This window comes from Trichosurus vulpecula, chromosome 3 (assembly GCF_011100635.1).
Source record: "Trichosurus vulpecula isolate mTriVul1 chromosome 3, mTriVul1.pri, whole genome shotgun sequence".
NCBI classification, from domain to species: Eukaryota; Metazoa; Chordata; class Mammalia; order Diprotodontia; family Phalangeridae; genus Trichosurus; species Trichosurus vulpecula.
In genome coordinates this window covers 300,817,800-300,842,410 of record NC_050575.1, presented here as the reverse complement: position 1 = coordinate 300,842,410, position 24,611 = coordinate 300,817,800, and the positions used below count along the sequence as shown (strand labels likewise).

The 24,611-nt window shown below is 35.3% G+C and overlaps 1 protein-coding gene across 2 annotated transcripts in view; it reads left to right on the top strand.

Annotated features, from left to right (window-relative positions):
• The window catches only part of HOOK3 (hook microtubule tethering protein 3), a 110,770-nt gene extending 89,510 nt beyond the window's left edge, over positions 1-21,260 (top strand). For both annotated transcript variants that reach the window (XM_036751640.1, XM_036751639.1), the window contains 6 exons: positions 1,054-1,088; positions 2,999-3,081; positions 3,534-3,634; positions 5,583-5,687; positions 6,015-6,086; positions 11,117-21,260. In XM_036751640.1, coding sequence (XP_036607535.1) covers positions 1,054-1,088; positions 2,999-3,081; positions 3,534-3,634; positions 5,583-5,687; positions 6,015-6,086; positions 11,117-11,257 — 537 coding nt within the window. In that variant the 3' untranslated portion in view covers positions 11,258-21,260. The remainder of the gene's footprint in view (positions 1-1,053; positions 1,089-2,998; positions 3,082-3,533; positions 3,635-5,582; positions 5,688-6,014; positions 6,087-11,116) is intronic.
• The last annotated feature ends 3,351 nt before the right edge of the window (positions 21,261-24,611 follow it).

Below are 24,611 nucleotides of genomic sequence, written 5' to 3'. Positions count from 1 at the left end.
GATTATTCAGATATGATGTGACCTTTTACTTTATAATCTTTGCACTTTATCAAGTGTTAGTAAACATATGACCCAACCAGAGAAAGTCTGTTTTTGATCCATGTTGTCTTAGTTCCCTGACTGACTACCCTAATTTTTCCCCTCTCCTCTATTTTTAATTGATATGTCCAGTTATAATCAATTGCAGAATGTTTGAGCTGTTTGTCTCCATCTTCATTTAGTAGGTGCTCATAGAATACAGATTTAATAAGTTAGGCAATATTAGAAAGGTATTCTCTTGAAAAATACAAAGTTTTGAAATGAAATGATTGATGTTGTCATTTATACCCACAGTCTGCTTCTTTAGAATAGGAGCCATTTTGTAGCTTCCTTTAATTTTTGTTATAAGGTAATGATTTAGGATATTTTGCTCTACTGAAAATTTAATATTTTGGCTTTAGTACTTAAAGCAGATGTGAAAAATATAAAGTGAAAAAAATAAATGCCTCATTTGAAATATCCTGACTATAGAGATTTTAATTCTGGACTGGTATTTCAGATAATTATTATTAAGAAGAAATAGTGAGAGAAAATCTTAATTTTCATTCTTTTCTTTGCCACAGATTAATGTGGTATTGTATAAGTCATCACGATGTTTTGCCTTAATATCTTTTCCTGTGTACTAATTGAAATAAATTTTAAATATTAAACACAACACATTTGAAGAATATATTGAAGGTCTTTGGCTTCAAATAAAAGGATCTGTTAAAAAACCAAATTTACTGTTGCTAATTAAATGTAGTTGTTAATCTACCCTTTCATTCTTATTATATTTATCCCAAGTCCTGATATTTTGCTGTCATTGAAAACTTTCTCCAGACTTATTCTCAAAGATGCTTAAGGGAGCACTTGGAAATCTGAGTAATAACTCTCCTCCTTTAGATTCATATTTAGCAGGCAAAAAGTTCAACATTAAGTTTTACTATCAAACCAAATAATTTTAAAGTTGTTTTATTAAATTTTGAATTAGTTTATTCTTACAGTGTGAAGTAACAGATTATTTTCTATTTTTAGTCAGTTCTGCTGAAAAAGAAGCTTGAAGAACATTTGTAAGTATGGGATTGTTCCCTTTTGTTAATTGAAGTTTTCATAAGTGTCTTGTGTACCCACATGAGAGAATAATAGCTGGGAGGGAACAGCAGGGGAGTCATAAGGAGACTTAGATTAGAAAAATATAAAGCATACACCAGAGAAATGTGCTTTTAAAATCTAAAAATTAAGGATATGTTTTATTTGATGTTTGCTTTTTTGTTTGAAACAGGTCATTTTCATCAGGTTCATAGTTCAGATCCTTGTGGTCTCAAAGAACATCAATTAAGCATTTTCTAGCTTTGCAGTTATGTTTTGTGATTCTATCTGTAGCTGTATAATACTGCAGGTTTTTTACAAGTCCCTTCCCAAACTGAAGAATGCAAGGAAGATTTGCAGCAATTTCCTTCAACTCTACCAGGGGTTCATAACCTTTGTGTGTATCATAGACCCCTCTGGCAGTCTGGGGAATCATGTTTTTAAATGAATATGTATTTAACTACACAGGATTAAACTATGGGATTACAGAGAAAACCAACTATGTCGAAGTGCAGTTATCCTGAGGTTTTTTTAAAGTTCACAGACCTTAGTTTATGAACTTCTGCTCTAGAATATGTTTTAAAATGTTAGACCCAAGGGATCTGGGAGATCTCAGCCCCATTTATAGATATTGAAACTGCATGTAGACTGACCTCTCAGTTTAGAGCATTTTCATTAACACCAGACTACCCCTCTAAATGGTTTTGTTTATGACACCTGAAGAGGAGAATGAGAAAATATTGCAACTATGTATTGTATTTCATTAGGAAAATATCCTTATGAACCTTTACAATTCTTTATATAAATTAGGAAGTACACATGTGATAGCAAAAATAGCATAAGGAGAGTTTTGGTATGTTTGAAAAGTATAAATAATTCACCAGGAAAATATGCTTATGAGGGTCAATAGTGTGATATAGCAGCCCAACAAAAGGAATGCTACCTTTACACTGAATTGAGAAGCGTGGTGTACGGTTCTAGGGTGCCAAGAGTACTAGTGTACTCTTCCTTAGTCAAACCAAATATCTCAGATGTTATGATAAGTTCTGGGCTCCACATTTTGGTTAGAACAAGAATAAGCTAAAGAATGTCCAAAGAAGAGTCATCAGAATGGTAAAAGGGGCCCTAGGGTCATTTAGTATGAAAATTGTTTGAAGCCACTTTGGTTGCTTAGCCTGAAAAGACTTAAGGGGAAACATGGTTGCTGACTTCAGTTATTTTATTTGAACATCTACCATGGGGAAAGCTACACAGATAACTTACTGTGTTTATTCATTTTGATTTTTGTAGTTATGTTTATTTCTATCAGTATTTTATATCAATATTGACTTGTAAAGATTTTGAAGTTTGATTTTCAAAAGGTTCTCATTCCTGGGCAAGGAGAAGGGAATAGAAAAGATGCCAGAATTTTCTTTTAGAAGCAGCTGGGTGGTAGAGTGGATAAAGGGCTGCACTTGGAATCAGGAAGACCTGAGCTCAAACCTAGCCTCAGACATGTACTAGCTGTGTGATCCTGGGCAAGTCACTTAACTTCATCTGCTTCAGTTTCCTTATCTATAAAATGGGGATGATAATAAAAATACCTGCCTCCCTAGAGTGTCATGAGTTTAAAATGAGATAATGGTTGTAAAGTGCTTTCCAAAATCTTAGAGTGCTTTGTTGTTATTATTGTTGGAATATTTCAAAATAACTAGTATATAGGCCTGAAACAAGAAATTCTGGCTTTTGTTTTTATTCATTTCCATTTTTTAGAAATCTTATTTAAATCTTTTTACTCAAAGAATGCCTTCTGCAATGCAGCTTCCATTCCAGAAAGATGTTCACTTGAGGTAGAAGAAGATAAAAAACAGTAACATTTAACACCTGCTTTTACAATGTCTTATAATAACAGAGAGAAGTTGCATGAAGCTAATAATGAATTGCAGAAGAAACGAGCCATTATTGAAGACCTGGAACCAAGATATAACAACAGCTGTGAGTTACATAATGAGCAGGGCTTTTTTAAAAATACATATTTTTAGAATCACAGAGATCTCTGATAGTTTTACCTTCAAATTGAATTGACCGTTAAAAAAAAAAAAGATGGATTATAAACAGCATTAGGGTATGATGAAACCTAATTTAGACAGCAGTCAACTGGAAATTTCAGACATTAATTATATAGGTTTGTATATTAGTATGTTAGCGAAGAGCTTAATGTGTTCCATTTCCCAGATGTATATGTTATCGGGGATTTTTAAAAACTTAAGGAAAATTTTTTGTAAAATCAGCATTTCTGTAGTTTAGCCTTAGAATCCAGACATAGTTTATTATTATGGAACCAAAACCAAACGTTTCCAAAGTTTTGAACCGTCTTCCATTGCTATGTAAAATGGGGGTGATAGAACCAAAAGTGGTTTTCTCATTGTTTGTTTTCCTTTGTGCAGCAATAAAAATTGAAGAATTGCAAGAAGCGTTGAGGAAAAAAGAAGAAGAAATGAAGCAAATGGAAGAACGATATAAGAAGTACTTGGAAAAGGCCAAAAGTGTAGGTGTTTTCATGTCTTCACTTTGTGCTCCACTCACCCCCAGTTTTAATGATGTGTCACTGAGAGCAACCACAGCATTTAGAGACTTCATTTACATCAGCTTTCCAGTAACTGTAAACATCAAGAATGGTGCAAACCCACCATTTTGTACAGTGTTTGCAGCAGCCAAAGAAGCCACTAAGCAGTAAACCAAAAAATGAAGAGAGCTGAGAAGACCCTTACAGAAGCACAGTCCCCCTTTTCACTCACCAGAAGGGAAGCATGCCATTCAGCCAGTGCCTGGCCAGCCATCAGAGCTGTAGAGGAAGGAGATGAGTGAAAAGGGATGTGGAGATGAGAAGCAGATACTGAAAGCTATGAGAAGCATCAGTGGCAAACAGCCAGTTAGTTAGGAGAAAACTTGAGTCCTTGGTCAGATAGATAACTCTGAAGCTTCTGGGGACCTCTTGAGGCCACTCCAGTGCATCAGCTCTAGGGCAGCTCTGCACACTTGATAAAACCCATTATATCCCTCATCAGCTTCCCAGAGTACCACCACACCAGCTGTAATGTCTCGTGACTTTTAATGAAAAGTCAGTCTCTCACTCGCAGCCACATAGGGCAACACTGTGTTAATGAGGTAGCAATGACTTTGGCCCAGGAGTCTGAAAAGCGTGCTCTAATTCCACTCCCTGCTTTTTGCCAACTAGAATGTTAGTTCCTCAAAATCCTGTTGTTTCTTTTTTGTCTCAGAGCGGCAGTCTAATCCATAGTACTGTAAAGCACTGTAGCTTACATGTATCCTTTAAGTGTGCTTCACACCATCAGCAAACTTGATGCAAGATTATTTGAAACTCATAAGAGGGGAGGAGCTGGCGTGTTAATGATGCAGGAACTAGAAATATTTTTAATGCTGCTAAAAGTAAAAAGACTCTCAGAAGAGTCGTGGCAACACTAGAGTGAGAACAGAGAAGGATGTGGTGGGAATCAGCTATAAATTGGATGTAGCAGGGTCTCAAAGGGGGAAAGATTGGAATGCCAAGGCCTGAATGACAGGCCTTAACATGGCGGTGCGATAGTGAGGGGCAAGTAGAACAAGGGCACTAGACTAGGAGCATGATCGGGGATTGGGGGGCCGAAGGGAATGATGGCAAATGGTAAAAAACAGTTCAGGAGAAGTGATTATATAGGAAAGATCAGACAACATTGTATTCAGAGGGGAAGTTTCAATGTAAATGTATGTACAATAATTCACAATCACTTTGTGACCTGCTTAACTTGAGGTTTGGGGAGGTTTTTTTTATGGTTTTTTTGTTTAGCTTTTTTGTTCTTGTTTTTGGTTTTGCTTGTGTTGGCTGATAGTCCTGTTCCTACTTAGATGTTTCATACGCATCACTGGAAGTTAAAATTTGTCAATTAAAACATAGAATAGAAATGGTACATTTATGAACGTTAATCTTTTGGCCCCCTCAGTAGAGGATAGAAGTAGGTTGAAAATGAAATTCATAGAAGCTAAGGAGTTGTTCTCATAGCACTTAATACTGCTTTTATACACTTGTAATTTGAGTCATATTTGTCTGTGTACATGTGTTATTTCCCCCTACTATATTGCTTGAGGATAGAGTCTATGTCTTTATATCTCTCCTAGAAACCTAGCACCATGCATTGAGTATGTAGTAAGCCTTTAATAAATGCTCATTGAATAAATTTGTTCGATGTTTTGTTCAGGAGGTTGAGAAACAGTGAAGCCAGAGTTAGTGTGAATTGTTATATTTATGTGCTATTCAAATGTCAATTACCAAATTCGGATTTTAATGAATAATTACCAATTATTTGGTTTATTAAAACTGCATTTTCATAATACACATAATTGTCATAAGACTTAGCTACCTATGTTTTATAATTCCTCACCTAGATATTTTCTACAACACTGTATCATATACTTTGGCATGATTATCATTTTTATAGGTTATCCGTACTTTAGATCCTAAGCAGAATCAAGGAGCAGCTCCAGAAATACAGGCTTTGAAAAACCAACTACAAGAACGGGACCGGATGTTCCATTCATTAGAGGTAGTTTCTATACTCTTCATTTAGTGTGCGTGTTTTGGGGCACTTTTTATTTAGGTATCATAGAATCATGGGCTTTAAGACCTACAGGGAACCTTAGAGACCGTCTAGTCCAAACCCCTAATTTTATAGTTGAGAAACAGGCTACGTAGAGGTGAAGCAGGTTGCCTGAAGGCACACAGTAAGTGGGGGGGGCTAGACTTAATATGTTTCCCAATCCACTGTACTCTTTGCCACACTGCAGTGTCCTTCCTGTACAATTGCATCCTATGAATTTTGCACTGGTGTCAAACTCTTTAATGCTTTTATTTTTTTTATTATTATTATTAGAAAGAATATGAAAAAACGAAGAGTCAAAGAGAGATGGAAGAAAAATTTATTGTTAGTGCCTGGTACAATATGGTAAGAAAAATAACGTTTCAAAAATAGATTTTCAGGTTCCAATAACTTATATAACATCTACTACATTTACACTAGAAGTAACACTACCAACTGGATCTGAATGCAGTTGCTTTTTAGTAAGAAAAACTGTCCTAACCCACACTAACAAAAGCTTGGTACTAACCTGGGGGCTAAGAAGCAAATCTGTAAATAAATGATAAGCTCTTATCCCATAAATAAATTTTTAGAAGAGTAGCTTATGTATGGTATTGTAGTGGAGACCAAGGTAGGTCTTGAGAGAAAGAAAGTAAATATCATCAGTCTTGTACCCTTTTTATTAAGCTATTTTATAGTTAGACTAGTGTTCTGTGTAAGATGGGGAGAAGACGTTGTAATATGTTCTGATTTCTGCCTCACTGGTCCACTTTGTATCAATGACACTCATATTTAGGGTTAGATTTGTAGTAGCAGAGCTATAAAATCAGCCTCTGATCCAAAGCTGTTCCATTGTAGTAGTGTGGGAATTTTCAGTATCAAACCATTGAACCGAGATTCTTCTGGGAGAGGCACTTTAAATTGGCTTCCGTTGATATAAAAGTTTAAATCTACTTTGGAACAAAGTGCTAACCTGTAATTCTGGATACCTGATAACATTTACTTTATGAATGTCTAGAGAATTTGGAAGCTACTGGGCCTCTCTTCCCTGATTGTACCATTTCTTACAAGTTTCTTTTCCTTTCTGCTTTCCCTTACACCTAACAACCATGTCTCCACTAAAAGCCATTTATTCTTCCCTTTTCCTGTCAGTGATCCGGTTAATGGCTATTGTACCAATACTCCTCTATCTCCTGATAAGGAGTAATGAATTCAGCCTGTCAGAAAATAGCTTCCTAAGGGAGTCTCAAAAGAGAAGAGGAAAACAGTTTTCTCCTTGGTGTCTTTGTGAACCCTTTCCATTCTTCTCCTTATGCTTGTCAATTATTTCTTCTCTATTAGTTCTCTCTCCCTTTCCTTTCTTCCTGCTTTTACTTTTTTGTAGTCTAAATGTAGCCAGTGGGCTACATTTGTCAGAATATGCCTGTCTTGTGATATAGACGTGGTATTTATTGAACCGAGAGATTTAACCAAATGTCCTTTCAGGAACTAACCTGTGGTTCTGGAGTTAGCATCTTTAGAACCCACTACCTCCATTTTTTCAGTTATCATTGACACCCATTTCCTTTTGAGAGGTTCAAATAGACAACCCTTGTGGATTTATAATTGGGTCTTTGCCACACATTCGCAAAAGAAATCTCATTCTATTTATTGTTGCTGTTTCTTTCGGTCCTGCTTTTAATATTTTTTCTCTAAGGAATGGTATCAGGAATCAGCTCAGGCTTTTAATCACACCATTCTTATTTGGCCTCTCAATGCATTTTTGTTGACCTGAATTTTGAACGAGAATGTCCTGTTTTTCATCACCTGTGGTTTCAGTATTGGACTGTAATGCTCATGAGAATGATTTGATACTGTCTATTTGAATGGTAAGTTTTTTTTTATATGTTATACTTTGAGGTCTGATTTGTTATATTCTCTGGTGTGATATTCTGGAGCAATCATTTTTTATAATTAAGATTTTTTATTTTTAGTTTACAACACTCAGCTCCACATAACTTTGAGTTCCAGATTTTCTTTCCCCTCCCCTCCCAAGATGGCATGGAATTTGATATATCTTCTACATATAACTTCACATTGAACTTATTTACACAATAGTCAGGTTGTAAAGAAGAATTATGACCCATGGAATGAATCATGAGAAAGGGGAAACAAAACCAAAAAAAATAAAGACAAAAACAGAAGAGGAAAAAAAGGCGGGGGGGAAGGCGAGCATCAAGTGTGCCTTAATCTGCATTCAGACTCCATAGTTCTTTCTCTGGATGTAGACAGCCCTCTCCATCATGAGTCCTTTGGAATTGTCTTTGCACCTTGTATTGCTGAGAAGAGCGAAGTCCACCATGATTAGTCATCACAGAATCCACCTATCTGTGGTTGTGTATAATGTTCTCCTGGTTCTGCTCCCCTCGCTCAGCATTATATTGTGTAGGTTTTTCCAGGTTATTGTGAAGTCCATATCATCCCCATTTCTTATAGCACAGTAGTATTCCATTACCTTCGTATACCACAACTTGTTCAGCCATTTCTCAATTGACAGGCATCCCCTTGATTTCCAATTCTTTGCTAGTAGAAAAAGAGTTGCTATAAATATTTTTGTACATATAGGTCCTTTTCCCACTTGTGTGATCTCTTTGGGATACAACCCTAGAAGTGGTATTGCTCGGTCAAAGGGTATAAACATTTTTATAGCCTTTTGGGCATAGTTCCAAATTGCTCTCCACAATGGCTGGATCAGTTCACAACTCTACCAGCAATGTAAAGTGTTCAATTTTCCCATATCCTCTCCAGCATTTATCATTTGCCTGTTTTGTCATTTTAGCCAATATGACAGGAGAGATGTGGTACCTAAGAGTTGTTTTGATTTGCATTTCTCTAATCAGTAGTGATTTCGAGCATTTTTTCATATGCCTATAGATATTTTTAATTTCTTCCTCTGAAAACTGCCTGTTCATATCCTTTGACCATTTCTCAATTGGGGAATGACTTATACTCCTATAAATTTGGCTCAGTTCCATGTATATTCTAGAGATGAGGCCTTTATCAGAGACACTGGTTGTAAAGATTTTCTCCCAATTTTCTGCTTCCCTCCTAGTCTTTGTTGTATTGGCTTTTTTTATACAAAAACATTTCAATTTAACACAATCAAAATTATCTGTTTTGCATTTTATAATGTTCTCTATCTCTTGTTGTGTCATGAATTCTTTCCTTTTCCTTAAATCTGATAGGTAAACTATTCCTTGGTCTCCCAAATTGCTTATATTATCAGCCTTTATTCCTAAATCATGAATCCATTTTGACTTTATTTTGGTATATGGTATAAGATATTGGTCTATGCCCAGTTTCTGCCCTAGCATTTTCCAATTTTCCCAGCAGTTTTTGTGAAATAGTGAATTCTTAGCCCAGAAGCTGGATTCTTTGGGTTTATCAAAGAGTAGATTGCTGTAGTCGTTGACCACTGTGTCTTGTGCACCTATCCTATTCCACTGATCCACCACTGTGTTTCTTAGCCAGTACCAGGTAGTTTTGATGACTGTGGAGCAGTCATTTTTTACTCTCCATAGTGGGTAAAGACATGAATTAAAGTGGATTCACTCAGTCTGTGTATATACAAGGTCTCCATAAAAATCATCACTGAAGGAATGCACCTTAAAAAACTCAATAGAGACATTCTTAAGACTGTTAGTTGAGTTAGTTAGTTGCAGGTGATAACGGAGAATTGGGGGATAGGGGAAAGGAAAGACAATGAGCCTAGGTCTTCCTTTCTCTCCAATGCTTGGGAAGTATGGCTATTCATGGGTCCAGTCCACTAATGATTGGCACAAGAGTTTTGAAGTGCTCTATTTCTGACCTAAACTGGTTCACCCTTCCTTTTGCAGTCTGATGGCCTCTAGCTCTGGGGGGCTCACTATTTAGTGTCAGACTTGTATATATCCCATTGGCTTAGCCTGTTGCGGCTTAGGATTCCAAGGCTCAAAAGATACATCAGCCTCGGTCTCCCCAAATATCAGTGATTACATACCACTGTGCCTTGTCAAAATTCTTCAATGAACAGAAATGTTTAGTTAAAAAAGATAGAGCACCAGCCCTGGGGTCAGGACTTGAGTTCAAATCCAACCTCAGACACTTGACACACTAGCTATGTGACCTTGGGCAAGTCACTTAACCCCAGTTGCCTTGCCTTCACCCCTCCAAAAAAAAAAAAGGATAGAAATGTAATCCTTCCTCCAGGTCTTGTACTACTAAGATCTCTTCTGTATTAGATCATTTATCCAAAGAAAACTAATCTATTTTCAGATAAGCAGGTCTTTCCTGTAGCTGTTTTCACATTATTAAAGTTGCCTTTTGCCTTTCTTCCTGCTTCCCATTTGTTTATTTCTTTACTTTTCCTAGCCTCTTTTTCATTACCTCCTCCTTAGTTGTATCCAACCTTCATAAAGGAACATCAGCTCTTGTCATTCCCATTCACCTCCTTTCCTGATCTGTTCGTAGGCTTCTGCCGGTGGTGTTTTTTTCCTCTGAACCCAGAGGTTTCCTTTGAGATTGCTTTCCTTTGGTTATGTTACGGGTTCAGCGATTTGACTCCCCATGAACTGAATAAGGTCATGATGATATGAACCCTTCTTCCTTCCAAGCTAGCCTAGCCCTTTTCTCACTTCTTAAAGAAATACCTTTTAACTTCTCAGTTGGACCCTCTGATATTGGGCTCCCAGGAACTTTCTTAATTTGTTTCAAAACACAAGCGTGCCAGAAGTGAGCAGCGACAACATGGTGGTATGTATGGTCCTGTATGTGTTCTCCCAACTTCTAAAATATGAGCAATTGTGTTTTCTTTTCTCATGATTTAGAGACAGTTGGAGCAAATCAGCTGCTACTAATTGATTACTCTTTCTTTTTCTTAAAAATCAATATAAGCTTAATTCTGAAGTGATTACATGATTGAATATGGATAAAATATATTCTAATACAGGGCTGTCCAGCCTTAGGTTCTTATTGAAACAGTAGACAATGTATTTTGATTTGCCATTTTAGTGAGAGCTCTACAGTAGCTCAACTTCTCTTACTAAAGCATTTATGTAAATTTCTATGCTTGTAGGCAGGCCACATAAATCACATTGCAGGCCGCATTTGGGACAGCCCTGTTCTAATATGTATTTCTCCCTTCGTAATCTGTTGCTTGTTCCTTTGCAGACTATAAAATTAAGCACTTTTTTCCAAAAGGAAGGTTTGCACCTAATTGTTGAGCTAAGACACCTGTTTCTGCATTTTGAAATTTTAACTTTTAATGTAAACATTTAGTATTTGTGATTCTGATAATAAGGCAAAGAAGCAGATTTGCATGAAGGACTTTAATATTACTGTGCTCCATTAATTTTCATTTACATCTTTCAATTTTCTAGGGCATGACACTGCATAAAAAGGCAGCTGAAGATAGACTTGCTAGTACAGGTTCAGGGCAATCGTTCCTGGCCAGGCAAAGGCAGGCAACAAGCTCAAGAAGGTCTTACCCTGGCCATGTCCAGCCAGCCACAGCAAGGTAGAGAAGCCATTGGAAAAGTAACCGACCTCCCTTCAAAGCAAACTTCTGTTGCACGTGACAACATTTCAGGAATTCAGCAAGCTTCTTTTCTGTCTCTGTACTGTGTTCATTCTCAATTATTCTGCATTTCAGGCATTTTCTATTATCTGTAATGAGCTAGTTTCTTCTGTTATTTCTTTCGGAGTCTTTTTTTTCTTCCTTTCAATGTGCCAAAATTTTTTTAGATATCCAATAAAGAGTGGTGTATAACATTCTCTTTACTTGTATAAAAATGTCACCACTTGCCCAATGATGTAAGCTTTGTAATTACACTAAATTTCCTGTCAATAATTAACATAAAATTTATATTTTTCATTGTTCCTATATGTTACCATGCTTTATAAGAATGTCTTTGTTTAAAGGGAAATAATCTTTTTATGATATATTAATCAGTTTTAAATTGTTTTCTGAAAGCTCCTCAAATAACAGATATACTTTACTGCATAAAATGATTAAGAAATGTACTTTTTGCAAAGACTTGAAAATATAAGCAGAGGTGCTAAAAATTCAAATCTTATCTGAAGCACCTGATTGAACTCTTCTTCAGAGAAAAATGAATTTTTCCTTTGATTTGCAGAATTTCTTGTTCTCTTACATTAAGCATTAATAGAAAAACGAAATAACTTTGACAACTGTCAAATTTTTTTTATTTTTAACACTTTCATTTATTTCCTGGTATATTGTTTACTGGCAGAAGTGATGCTTTATTAGAAGCAAAATCAAGAAATACCTTTTTATGGTTATTGCATCATGAGTTTAAATGAAGGCTTTTATTTAACTCTTAATTGTAGAGTATTGCAGTAACAGATTCAAGCTCTAGCTGTTTGGCTATTGTTAATATTGATGGTTTCACCTATCCTCACCAACTAAAAGGTTATTTTAATACATTTACAAATAATCTTTTTAAGCATTTTCATTGTTGAAGTTTTTCACATATGTTTTATTTTTTTTCTGATCATTTATTACTTAACCTTTTATTTACCACCTTAAGACAGGTGGCTGACTTCCTGTATTTATATTCTGCTTTGGTTTTATCATTGTAAAGTCTTGTATAATTTGTGCATATAAAGTGACAACTCAATTTTTTCAGGCTAAGAATTTTTCTTATTACCATGTGAATCTATTAGTCTGGGGGTTTGTTATGTAATATCCTCCTTTAATGGTTTGCCTCAAAGTGCTTACATTCATGACAAACAGATTGTAAGTCGTAATTACCTACTTAAGGAATGATTGTAAATTAAGTGTTGACTGGAAAGCACTTTGAACAAGTGTATGAGGTGCTATATAAATGCTAAATGTCATTCATTTGGAAATTGTATGCCTTCAGTCTGGTCTTCCATGTTGAATTGTTGAAGTTAGTACCTTAATTGTGTAATTTCCTTATCATCCCCATTTTTTTCTTGTAGGATGGCCCACTTTTAAAGAGCACAATGTATGTAAAATTGGGGGTGATTTTTAAATGAGTCTTCTAATATAATAACTTCTTTTAAAAGAAGTTATTCCTTATTCATGAATTGGCCATGTTTGGTACCTGAATTTGGCTAACTATATTAAATTTGAAAAAGTATCTTTATGCCCAGTTTACATAGAGATAGAAACATTACTTCAGTAAACATTTATTAAGCACTTATGTCCAACAATTTTTTCTTATTTTGAATTTGACATAAAATACTAAATTTGAGCTTCCAAACACACCCCCCCACATGAACTAATTAACGAAGTTTGAAGAACACTTCTATAATTTTATTATCAAGATTGAAATTTAATTCAGATTTTCAAAAACTATATTCAGAATTTTGATTTCAGTAGTTGACTTTTTGATATACAGCACACATGCAAATATTAAACAGTAAAAAAAAAATCTTTTTAAACTCCAAAGGAAAGGGACAATTAGGTATTAATGTATAGAAAAATGACTCAAGAAACCCTGATTTTGTTACTGGTCTTATAACATTTTCCTTGTAAGTTTAAAAGTAAGGAAAATTGCATTCTGTAGCATGAAAATTATTGATGCTAATCACACCTTTTCTGCCAACTATCACTTGAGCATCTATATTTGCAATTAGATCATACATTAGCATGAAAACAGAGGTGATAAGTACCATAATGTGCACTGAGGAATTCCTGGAAGTCCATAGATTCAGGCTGCTTAAATTGAAATACTTAATATTTTTATGGGAGTAGGATTTGGCAGGGTTTTTTTGTTGCAGCTTACTCTTGTATCTTAACACAGAATTGGAAACTGAAGCTACTTTTGAAGACAGACCTTAGCAAGTCTTGTTAAAATAAGTGAAAGGAAAGGAGGATCCTGTGAGTTATTTAATGAAATGATTAATAGTTTTGAATGGTAGGGTCAGGTCTTAATTGTAGTTTGCTATTATCTTTATGCAACCACTGTCAGCCCCAGGGACACATTTCTAAATTGGGTTAAAAAGATGCCAAACTTAATAGCAGGAGGACTTATTTCTGATGTTTCCTTGGAGTCTTTTGCATGCTGTTGTCTTTGTGTTTACATTTGTAATGCTGGCCTTCTTTTGAATTCTCGTTTCCATTTAGAATGTTGTGTCTTGATACACAGAAGAAATTGTAAAAATTCTATTTTTTCATAACCTTTATAAGAAACAGGATCTAAATATGCTATATATAGTATGACTGAGGGCCAAGAAAACATTTTTAACTTTTCATTCTCTCAGCTTTCTTGTTCCTAACCACAGGTGTGGTGAGAGTCTTTGTACATCTCTTCCTCTATAAAATAATGGCTAATAATAATGTCTCAGGATTGTGAGGTTTAGTTAGTTAAGTACGAGAAATTTTGAAGAAGTTAATGACTGTATACACTTATAAATACTAGCACGTGTGACTTGTTTCCTTGTTTCAGAAACTTCTTATGTGTGTTGTCTACCTGAAGTTATAATTTGTTTCTGTGGAACTAATTATAGTATGAATAAAAACACAGTATTATTCTGTTTGGTTGGGGTGAGCTATTAGTTTGAGTATGTGGAACTTATAAGAATAGGCTTCCATTTTTATGCAAAGGACTGTTCATTCTGAGGAGAGGAGTAAGATGAAAAATAACAAAGGTAAAAGTTTAGTCTTTGAATGGCATTGAAGTATCACAGTGTAGACTATCCCCTAGAGGATTTTATCTTTGCTATCCAGTTATCCAAGGTTCTAGATTTTTTTAAAAAATGATCTGGAGCTTATTAATAACATCCGCTCATACCCTCCACTTCAGAAATGGATTATTTCTTATTTCCCTAGGGCCTAGGATGTTAGTTGGTATTTTAAAAATTAATTTTGATTTCATTTCAGGGTAGGACGTGTTCTACTGATGAACTATTTCATTGATTTTTTTAAAAAGCTTTTTGGCTAAATCCTAGTAACCTTGTTAAGATTAGGTGTCACCTTGAAAATCTATTTAATGTACAGAAAGTATTTACACATTTAATCCTTCCAAGTCAACAGTTCATTAGTCAAAAGTCAGTGGAAAGAAAAACTGAATTTGAAGTCAGGGGTCCTAGATTCAAATCCTACCTCTGTTGCTTAATAGCTGTGTAGTCTTATACATATCTTGTACACATACAAGCATGTATGCATATAATATACATATATGTGTGTATATATATATATATATATATACATATGCGCCTTAGTTTTCTCATCAGTTCTAAGGTCTCTTCTAGTTCTAAATTTATGACCCTGTCGTCTGGATAGTAATGCCATTCTTACTGTCTATTAATCTTTAGAATGTGAAACCTACTCTGGAACAGAAATCTTATTTTATAAATATATAAATCCTAGGCCTTAAATATAAATCCTAGACATAAAAAGACTTTTCCTCCCTCTTACATTCAATTGCTGTATTTGAAATTTATCTGAAACTGAGTTAAAAACCAGTTAGTAGAAATGAATAAACTAGTTTTACAGCTGTGTAGAGAATATATTTGTTATAAAACTGTGAGAAAGTACCAAATTTTCCAGGCTTTGAAACACCTGCATTATAAGAGGATCTTTCTTTAGAGACTGCCATCATAGAGATGGAGCAGTATGCTTGTCACAAGTAAAGACAGCTTGACATCAATTTAAGAGATTGTATTAAACTAAAGGAAAAATGAGAAAGCAAAACCCTTAGCATACTTTTTGTTTACTTTCTGTGTTTTTCTTCATGAAAGCATTAGCAAGCCAATTTAAAGTTGAGAGGAAAAATAGAATTTACCTTAAGAGAATATGAAGTTTCTGGGCTTTCCATCCAATCAAAATAATCTGATTTCTTGCTCATTCTCTTCAGCTTGCCAAAATGGCAGCTTACTTCATATTGGTTCCTCTTCCTTTTATTATATATAAAATTGGGTCTTGTGAGTCATTCTTTGTAATGATTGTGATTACACTATTTTACATCATGTAATTGGAGAAAAATATTCTAAATGTGACTCTAATTTTTGACTTTATATAAAGCATCTAAATAATAGTGTACATTCTTTTTATTGGAAATTTTCATCCAATAGTTAAGATAAAATATTCTGTTGAAGAAAAAAAAATCCTTAGCCTCTTCTGTTTTTTAACAAATTGGTTTTTGAATTTACCCAGTACCACAGAAAGGATAAAGTTAAATACTATGGTAAGGCAGAATAAAAGTGACTTTTTTTTTTTTTGTAAATTGTTAGTATGGTTACAAGTATGGTGGCTTCAGTTTTTTAAATGACTTCATATGCCCTGGGAAATTATGTAATCATTACTGATACCTCTTTTCCCCCTCCTAAAACCATTCATCCATCCAGTGTTCATGCAGTGTTACCTTTGTGGATATGAATAATTGTAAAATTGTTGCATGACACTGTCTTGAAATAGAGAACTACTTGGTTTTCTTGTGTTACAAGAAGATAAATTAAAGGGTATCATTAGGTTTTCCAAGAAGCAAATTTGGGCCAAGCAGGACTTGGCAATTGTATGAATTTTGGAAATGCTGAGAGCCAGAAATCCTACCTAACACCACTAGGCAGGTAGAATTTGAGGCCACTTTTCTATATCTATAACTGGGAGAACAGGATATCAGGGACAAAATGTAGGAAAGAGGAACTTGGATAGGAAATAGGTAATGTCCAGTAACAAAGAAGAATAAGATTTACACAAATTATGCTACTTAGACACATTCCCAATGGTAATAGTTCAATAAAAACTTGTGCTTCTATTGCACATGGGAATTAGCTCTGTTAACATTTTCATGCATTGTTCCTACCTTTGTTATTACTTAGAGAAGCATATATTTAACCTTGTTAATAAACCTTTAAACAGAAGCACTGTTTATGAATTTTTGAATTGTTCCTTTCTATTGTGGATGCTGGCCAAAGATACTGTGTATACATTAATCATATGTCTTTTGGTGAGCAATTTGAAGGCATGTTCTCTATAATTATTTGGATTGATAATACTCTTTCTAAAGTAATTTCTAAGGCTCTCCTTAGTTTATTACAGTCTGTAGTATGGTGAGAATGATTTGATTATTGAAAATCATAGCCAGATTGGTTTTCATTTTTCCTTAAAGCAACTCTCTCTGTTCCTGCCACTTCTTTCTTCCAGTTTTCAGAAGGACTTCCAGAGAACTATAGGTTTCCACAGGGTAACAACTTTAGGAGCACCTTAAAAGTAAATATGGTCATTTAGTTTGTCTGTTCTGTCATTTCCAGACCCTACCCTAACCCTGCTCTACAGAATTCTCAGGATTAAAATGAGCAAACTTCATGTTGGAAAACCTCTAGCCTGTCTGCCTATTTAGGAGATGATTTAAACTAGTCAGGTAATAGTCCCATGGTGAGAAGAAGGTTTTCTATCACAGCAGGGGAAGCAGAGAAGAAATAGACAAAAGGATAAGCAAGTAGAGTGGGTTTTTAATATATAAACACATACATACATATCCTATTTCTTTAGATTAGGTCTTTCTGAGCTCTAAAAACTGGTGACAGTTGATGACTTAAGATTAGGAAGAGGTGCTAATATAGAAATGCACAGGGGACGTTGGGAGAAATAGTCTTTGTAGTATATTTGTCATGTCCTGTGACACACTGTATATACGCTCTCAACATGTAATTTGTATGAGCATTCGTAATAGTAAAGGTGAATGTCTTTAATGTTTTACCTACTGCTACTAATAATCATTTATGTATTATTTATACTTTTCTTCAACACTCAATGCACTTTACAAATATATCATTAATTCTCCATATATTTCTCCCCATGTATTCTTTCTGTCTTTTCCATGAGAGTGATCTAGAAGGATGGCCCAAATAGATGGGCATTTTACCTGTTCCTAAATTGGGAAAATTCTAAGCCTACAGCAAGAAGCATCTTTCTTTTCAGCCCAGTTAGACCTAATGGCAATTAGTTGGCTTTTTTATGGAGCACATTAATTTAGCAAAAGTATTAATATTAAGTCATCTTTAAACTTTGGGCCTAGTAGCCATATGTTTTTCTGAAGCTACAATCAGAAAGCTCGGTCATCCACTTGTTTGCCAGCTTTGAATGGTTGGATCATCAAGCTTTGCATTTGCAAATCTACATCAAATTAACTTTGAGAGGAATCCTTCTTGGAACAAGAATCTTGGGGAGTAAAGAAAATCATTGGCTGAACCAAGTTTCCACCACTATCCCCAGAAAAAACAGCAATTTATAAGGGTCTCTTTTCTTCCTAAATTGTTTTTCTCCACCAAGGAAAAGTACTTGCGAAGAGCCAAACTCAGTCTCCATTGAGTTGATGATTTTAGAACTTTGTTCCTAGACTTTGAACACAAGGAGACATTTTCTTAACTTCTCTGTGTCTTCCTCACAAAATGAAAAGAGCTCACTTTACCCTGGATAGACTTCTGTGTCATCGCAAATAGCTAAATATAAGAAGGGGAGGAAAGTTTGAGGACCTATGGTCTTTTTAGGGTAGTCTCATCCTGGAAGCCTCAAAGTATATGCTGTTAATGGTGAACTTGGCTATTGTGTTAATATTTTCCTTGCCAAAGTTTTCAACTCAGTCTGTTACAGGAGTTTTGTGTGACCTGTCCCATTCTAACCTCGTGTCCCCCCGCCCACCCACCCCCAGTCACATCTCCAATTTTATATTAGGAATCAATAAGAGGGTAAAAGTCACATTATAATCAAATCACTGGAATGTATACGCTCCATAGGGCATTGCTCTTTCTAGTAACTGCCGAAGAGTAATTCATTTTACTAGTAAGGGTATAGGTAACACTTTCTTGGGCTCAATTTTTTCTCAGAGATGTGAGTGCTATCTGTTCTACTGTTTGTCTACAGTATTGTTTCTTCTGCTATGGAACTTAAATGAGTTTGATTAGGTAGAAGAGAGGCAGATAGTGGGGCAAAAAATGTCTATACTCATTTTCCTTCAACAGCAATGCTATTTTATAATTCTGAAATGGAAAACTGATTATTAGGCCCTTCAGAAAAGGAATTGAGACTGTTTTGGTATCAGCATCACTGAGTACAAATCTAGGAATTGCTCAGATATTTCAGTGAGTGAACAAAAATTTACACACACACACACATATATATATATATGTATGTGTATATATATATAGTGCGTGTGGGTGTTCTTTTTTAAACCTAATTGAGGCCAAATAGTGTTTTTGGTTCAAAGTCCCTTCTCTGTATAGTTTTTAATGTAGCATATTGTTGAACTAGTAGCATGCAATTGTACTCCATTTTTGGTGTTCAGAGAAGTACTAGAGAAATGTCATCCCAGAAGGAATGAGAGGCAATCAACTTACTTTAGGCCATTTAGGGTATTTTGTACTATAGTTTAAAAGAACTGTTTCACCTGTCATTCCTGAAATTTATATCTAGCCCTTTAAATCACAAGAAGAAGCTCGCACCTTTTAAATTCATTTTTAATATGATTGGGATTTTTTTTTAATCATGTGGCCTGTACTGAAATAATGTTTTCTTAGCACTTTATTTCTCAATGAAGTAGAGCTTTATCCATTACATAAATATTGTGAGCTATTTTCATTTTTGATAGTGGTTAAATGTTATTCTTTTTCTGGGATACAGTTATATAACTATAATATGATTTATTCGCCAAGGATTGTTGAGTACATAATCTGTTTTGAAATAATCTGTCTTTAAAACATCACATCCTGCTTTGTTTCTGTAGTGCATTACAGCATAATCCAACTTGCCACCTTTGTTCACTTTTTCTTCAGCTGATTCAGTGCCCCTTCAATTGTCTCTAGTTTCCAAGTTGTCTAATGCTCCTCACCTCTAAAATGTAGTGAGATCCAAGCAAGCTCTTAATGTTTTTATTGGTAGTTTTTATCTTTGTGATCTAACTTGAATTATTAACATTAAGCATATCATTGACTTTTATGTATGAAGCAAATAGTAACTCTCTCATTGGGATGATACATCTTTTAATGTTTTTGAAATAACATGGATCCTGTTAGTGAAGCAATTGTATATTCATAAAGCTCTATGCTAATCTGTGCTAAAGATGTTTGGTGAAATTATGTAGATTACTAATCATTTTTTCCATTAATTTAGTTGCTGTTACCGCAAACCGTCCTATTTAATTGCCTTCATGCTTGTATATTCCTTTTTAAAGAAAACAAATTAGATAAACAACAATTTTTCCATGTAATTAAAATACATATAAATCAAATCGGAACAGATTATCATGAAAATCTTACAATTGAGTATTGGTCAACAGAGTACTTAGTACTCATTCTTTTATTTGGTAACACAATTCAATGTCATGTTTTACTGAAAAAACTTTGGTTAAGGAAAATTTTCAGTTTGGTTAAAATAAGAAATAATTCAGCATAAATACAAGAAGTTACTACAGATGCACAATTGTTTGGGTCCTTTGTGCTTTGATTATTATAATGGTATGTTTTCCTTAACAAGTTGTCTTTTATTTAATGTTCAAATGCACTAAAACATTGAATTTTCTATTAAGATGTCACATTTGCCAGTACAAAAGCACCACAGTTCTTTGTTCTATCAGGGGAGATTGATTTTCCAAACCATCTTTTAGGATTTTTAATATTTCAGCATCTACCGGATGTTTGCACCACTTAAGATTTTGATTTTGGACATGGAATATTAAAATTCAAACGTGAACTAATAATTTGCCTTAATCTACTTTTGCCTTTGGGTTGGGGGGAGATGTTGAATAGTTAAAAAACGAAAGAAAGAAAAAGTTAGAAAAAGGCCTTTTTTTTTGCCATTTAGTGCTTAAAGCTTTTCAGATAATCTGAAAAATGACAGTACATTAGATTTGGGATTGTATTTTACTTACAGTTCCAGTTCTGGTATAGCCTTATATTTGTCTTAAATATTGTAGAGTCTTCTGTGGATTGTTTTTTGTAACCTGACAGTTTATACCCACCCTGCATTTTGCCACTTTCTAAATGGAAGTGTTGGATATGTTGTTCTCATTTCCTGCTGGAAATCAAACTTATGATGCTAAGATTTCATTCAGGATTGAAAGTGATGGGTGTCATGATGTATGGCTCTTCTTGATTATGGCATTATCTGTATGTAATTGAGTCTGAGCACTTTTCCAACATGCTGGTTTATTGTGTGCTGAGTATGGTTGAATTTGCCACTTTTGTTTCCTGAGCAGGAACTTGTTTGAAAGTCTTCAGTAAAAACTTGACTAATGTACCACCACTCCCCTTGCCCCAAACTGTCCAGAAATCTATCAGAAAATGGATTTGTAGTATGTTAAAATATTGTATTGCTTTTTGTTTTCATTTTAGTCTTATAACTGCCAAATTGTTACGGTATTATTAAGGATATGTGTGTTTATATATATGCATATAAAATATATGTGTATGTATATGAAAACTACAACAAGATTTGGTCAAACTATATTTTCCCATTGAATACATTAATGTTTTCAAGGCTGCAAAAAGTGTACAGTTGCAAAACAAGTTGTAAATAAAGACTTGTATAAAAATTCAGCTGGGACTTTTTCTGTGTGCATGCATGGTTAAACTGTTAATATGTTAAGATGATTTCTTAAAGGTGTTTTTCATTTAGTGAGCATCCATTTCATATAGTTTATTTACATAGTGCTTTAAGGTTTACAAAACGCCTCCCAAAGCCCTTTTTATTGAGCAACAGTGTGGTTCAAGTACTCTCATTTTATAGAAGAAAAAACTTGCACTCAGAGAGGGGAAGTTACACAGTAACTGTTCTTAAACTGGGACTTAAACCAATGTCTTCTCCAAGTGCAGTGTTCTTTTCGTTACAGCATGTTGCCTTTACATATGGCATTACCCAAGGCATCATATAAATGAGCAGGGTTATGATAATAAAGCAACAAATATTTATCAAGGGCTCCCAGTGTTGCAGGCATTGTGGATACAAATAAGATAAGTGAACAGTTTTCAGTCCTGGGCATTGATGTGTTAGTAAATATTTATTATTTATTATTTATTAGTAAATATTTCTATGGGGGAGAAGGGGATGTAAGTATGACATACTTTTACATTTAATCTGCAGTATTAACATTTTCTTAATCACTTTCTTAAGTCCAGACCAGGAATCAGCATCCAGCCACTGCCCACTTTTGTTCAGCCAGTGAATTAATTTATATTTGTTGTATTTGAAAAGGTGAACACCATTCTTGGGAGTATAGTAATACGAAAGATGTCACAACCACTAACTACACTCTGATACTGGGTTTCAAATCACTGTATTTGAACTTCCAATTTTATGGATGAGGAGGAAAAAGGTTCAGAGTCATAAAAGTAATTAGCCCATTGCTACACTAAGTATCGGGAGCAGAATTCTCACTCTGGTTTTCCTACCTCCAAGACCAGCATTTTATCCTCTAATTTATCCTGCCTCTATTTGTAAAGTGCTTAGCACAAAGCTTGCCACACAGTAGGCACTATATAAATGCTACTTCCTTTCCTTTTCCTCTCTTATCAAGTCTAAGTTTTCCTGTTTGATCCAGTATACCCCCTATAATCTGCACAAACTCTCTGCTCCCATAAAGCCAGCTTCTTAATATTCCATAAGCACACTAATCCTTGCTACATGCTTATTTTTACCTGGGTTCATTTACCTTGAGCCATACTTTGCTCAATATCTGCATTCTGCCTACTTTTCCAAATCCCATCTGTCTAATTCCCTGTTAATCTTCTACCAACTGATCTGAAAAATATTTTTATTAAGGCATCTACTAGTATGCAAATCACTGGGAATGCAAAGACAAATTGAAAAACACACCCTGCCTTCAAAGAGCTGTTGTCTACATCGCACAATTTAACACCAATTATATACTAGATTATACTGTTCACTAACAGGAAAGAAAAGAGCTACAATACAATTAATATTAAGGATTTTTAATCAATATTTGAAGGAAAATTAAGTCAGTGCCCCCTAGAAATCAACTCATCTTTGAAGATAAATACATTAAAAGAAATTAAAGAAAATCTGGCATAACATAACTAGCTTAAGTTGAAAAAGGAACAAGATGAAACAAGTTGGAATTATCTATGGGTAATGTAATAAAATTATATATTGACTAAGAATTAGAAGGTAAAGTGACTCATGCCTGTGGCATAACAGGGCCTTATGCTGTCCTCACCACACACAGGGAGTACACCGTCACAATTGGGCATGTCAGGCTCCATTAGGACAGTGGGCATGCAAGAGTATGATAAGGAATGTTGTGACTAGAACACGTGTTGAAAGGCAACTCAGAAGTCCAGTGCTTCAAGACTGTAGGGTAACTGATGTCTTCTGGTGATGTCACTGCACCATTTTCACTGGGTCTGTTTTCCCCTGGATGTGAAATCTCCACTGAAAGTGTTCCCCAAGTCCCCCCTAATCTGTTGAATGCAGGCGACTGTGGGGCCTGCGGTCTGGGCATTGCACTACTGGTCTCATGTTGGCTGCTGGGCTAATGTTGGAGGGAACCTTAGAAGCCACTAAGCCTAATGAGGAAATTGAGGCTGATAAAGGTTAAATGACTTGCCCAAAGTCATAGAGCTAGGCATTCAAGCAGGATTTGAACTCAAGTCTTCCCACCTCCAAGCCTAGTTCTTTCATTATGACACCTAGATGTCATCTTTTTGGATTTCATCTCTTCAGAGCTGCCGGCAGACTCCATCTCAGCCCTAGATTGCTAGGGTAAAGTGACTGGAACCTCTCTATTTCAAGGGTGAGTAGATAGCTGATTTGCTACCAAAAGCTAGGTAGATTGTGCTTCAAGCTAAGATTAAGTCTTCATCTTTATGTCTAAAAACTAGAAATGCCTACTATGTGCCAGTCACTGCCCATCCCCCAAGCAGCTTTTGTTCTATCTGGGATAACATGTTGTAGCAACAGTGTCACTTGCAGCTACTGTGGCTGTTTAAGGCCAACAACACCAGCACGCAGGAGGGCTGCTTCCACAGGTTCTTTGATCTACTTTTCTAAGGAAAGCAACTTTAAGGGGTTAACAATCTTACCGTAATTAAACATACGTATATCATTCACTTAGTTCAGGGGGGAAAGCCAGCACTCTGAACTTCAGAAAAGACACAAACAGAAATTACAAGCAGAAATTATATAAATGGAACAAATACAAATCAACAGACAGGCTTCTATCTGTCTGACCATAGCAATATATACACAGTTACCAGAGAGAAGCACCAACATCTGGGTTTTCAAAGTGGGAGGCGGGGAGTGGGGGGGGTGGGCCTTAGCGGCTACCCAGAGTCTCCACCAACACTTCCAATGAGTGAGCCCCAAGCAAAATGCTAACCTCAGAGTATATATACACTTATTCAGGGTCAGAGGGCATCACAACCATGGGACTCAAAACCATCTCAAAGGCACTTGGTTGCCTTAGTGCTGAAAAGCCCTCCAAAACAAAAGACAATAAAAAGTCCCACTTGCTTGATTCAAACGAAGTCAAGACTCAAAGGCATTTGATTGCCTTACTGCCTGAGAAGCACTCCAAAGCAAAAAACCAAAAAGTCCCACCCAGCTTATCATTACACATGTAGACTTATAAATCAATATAAAATACATACAAAAAAGAGAATTTCCAAGGGATGGGAGAGAGATCTCAACAACTAAGAAAAACAAGAAAGGCTTCCTAAATAAAGTAGGACCTAAGCTAAGATTGGAAGAAAGCAGGGGTGAAGTAAGGGTCCATCCTAGGTATGAGGAACAAGCTATATAAAGACACAAAGAGGAGAGGTGACAAGTGTTATGTGAGGAATACCAAACAGGCCAGTTAGGCTGACCTATAGCCATGCCTGTGTCATGTAGGGTTAGACATTCTCAAGATCTTTTCTGGCCTAGCAGGCAAA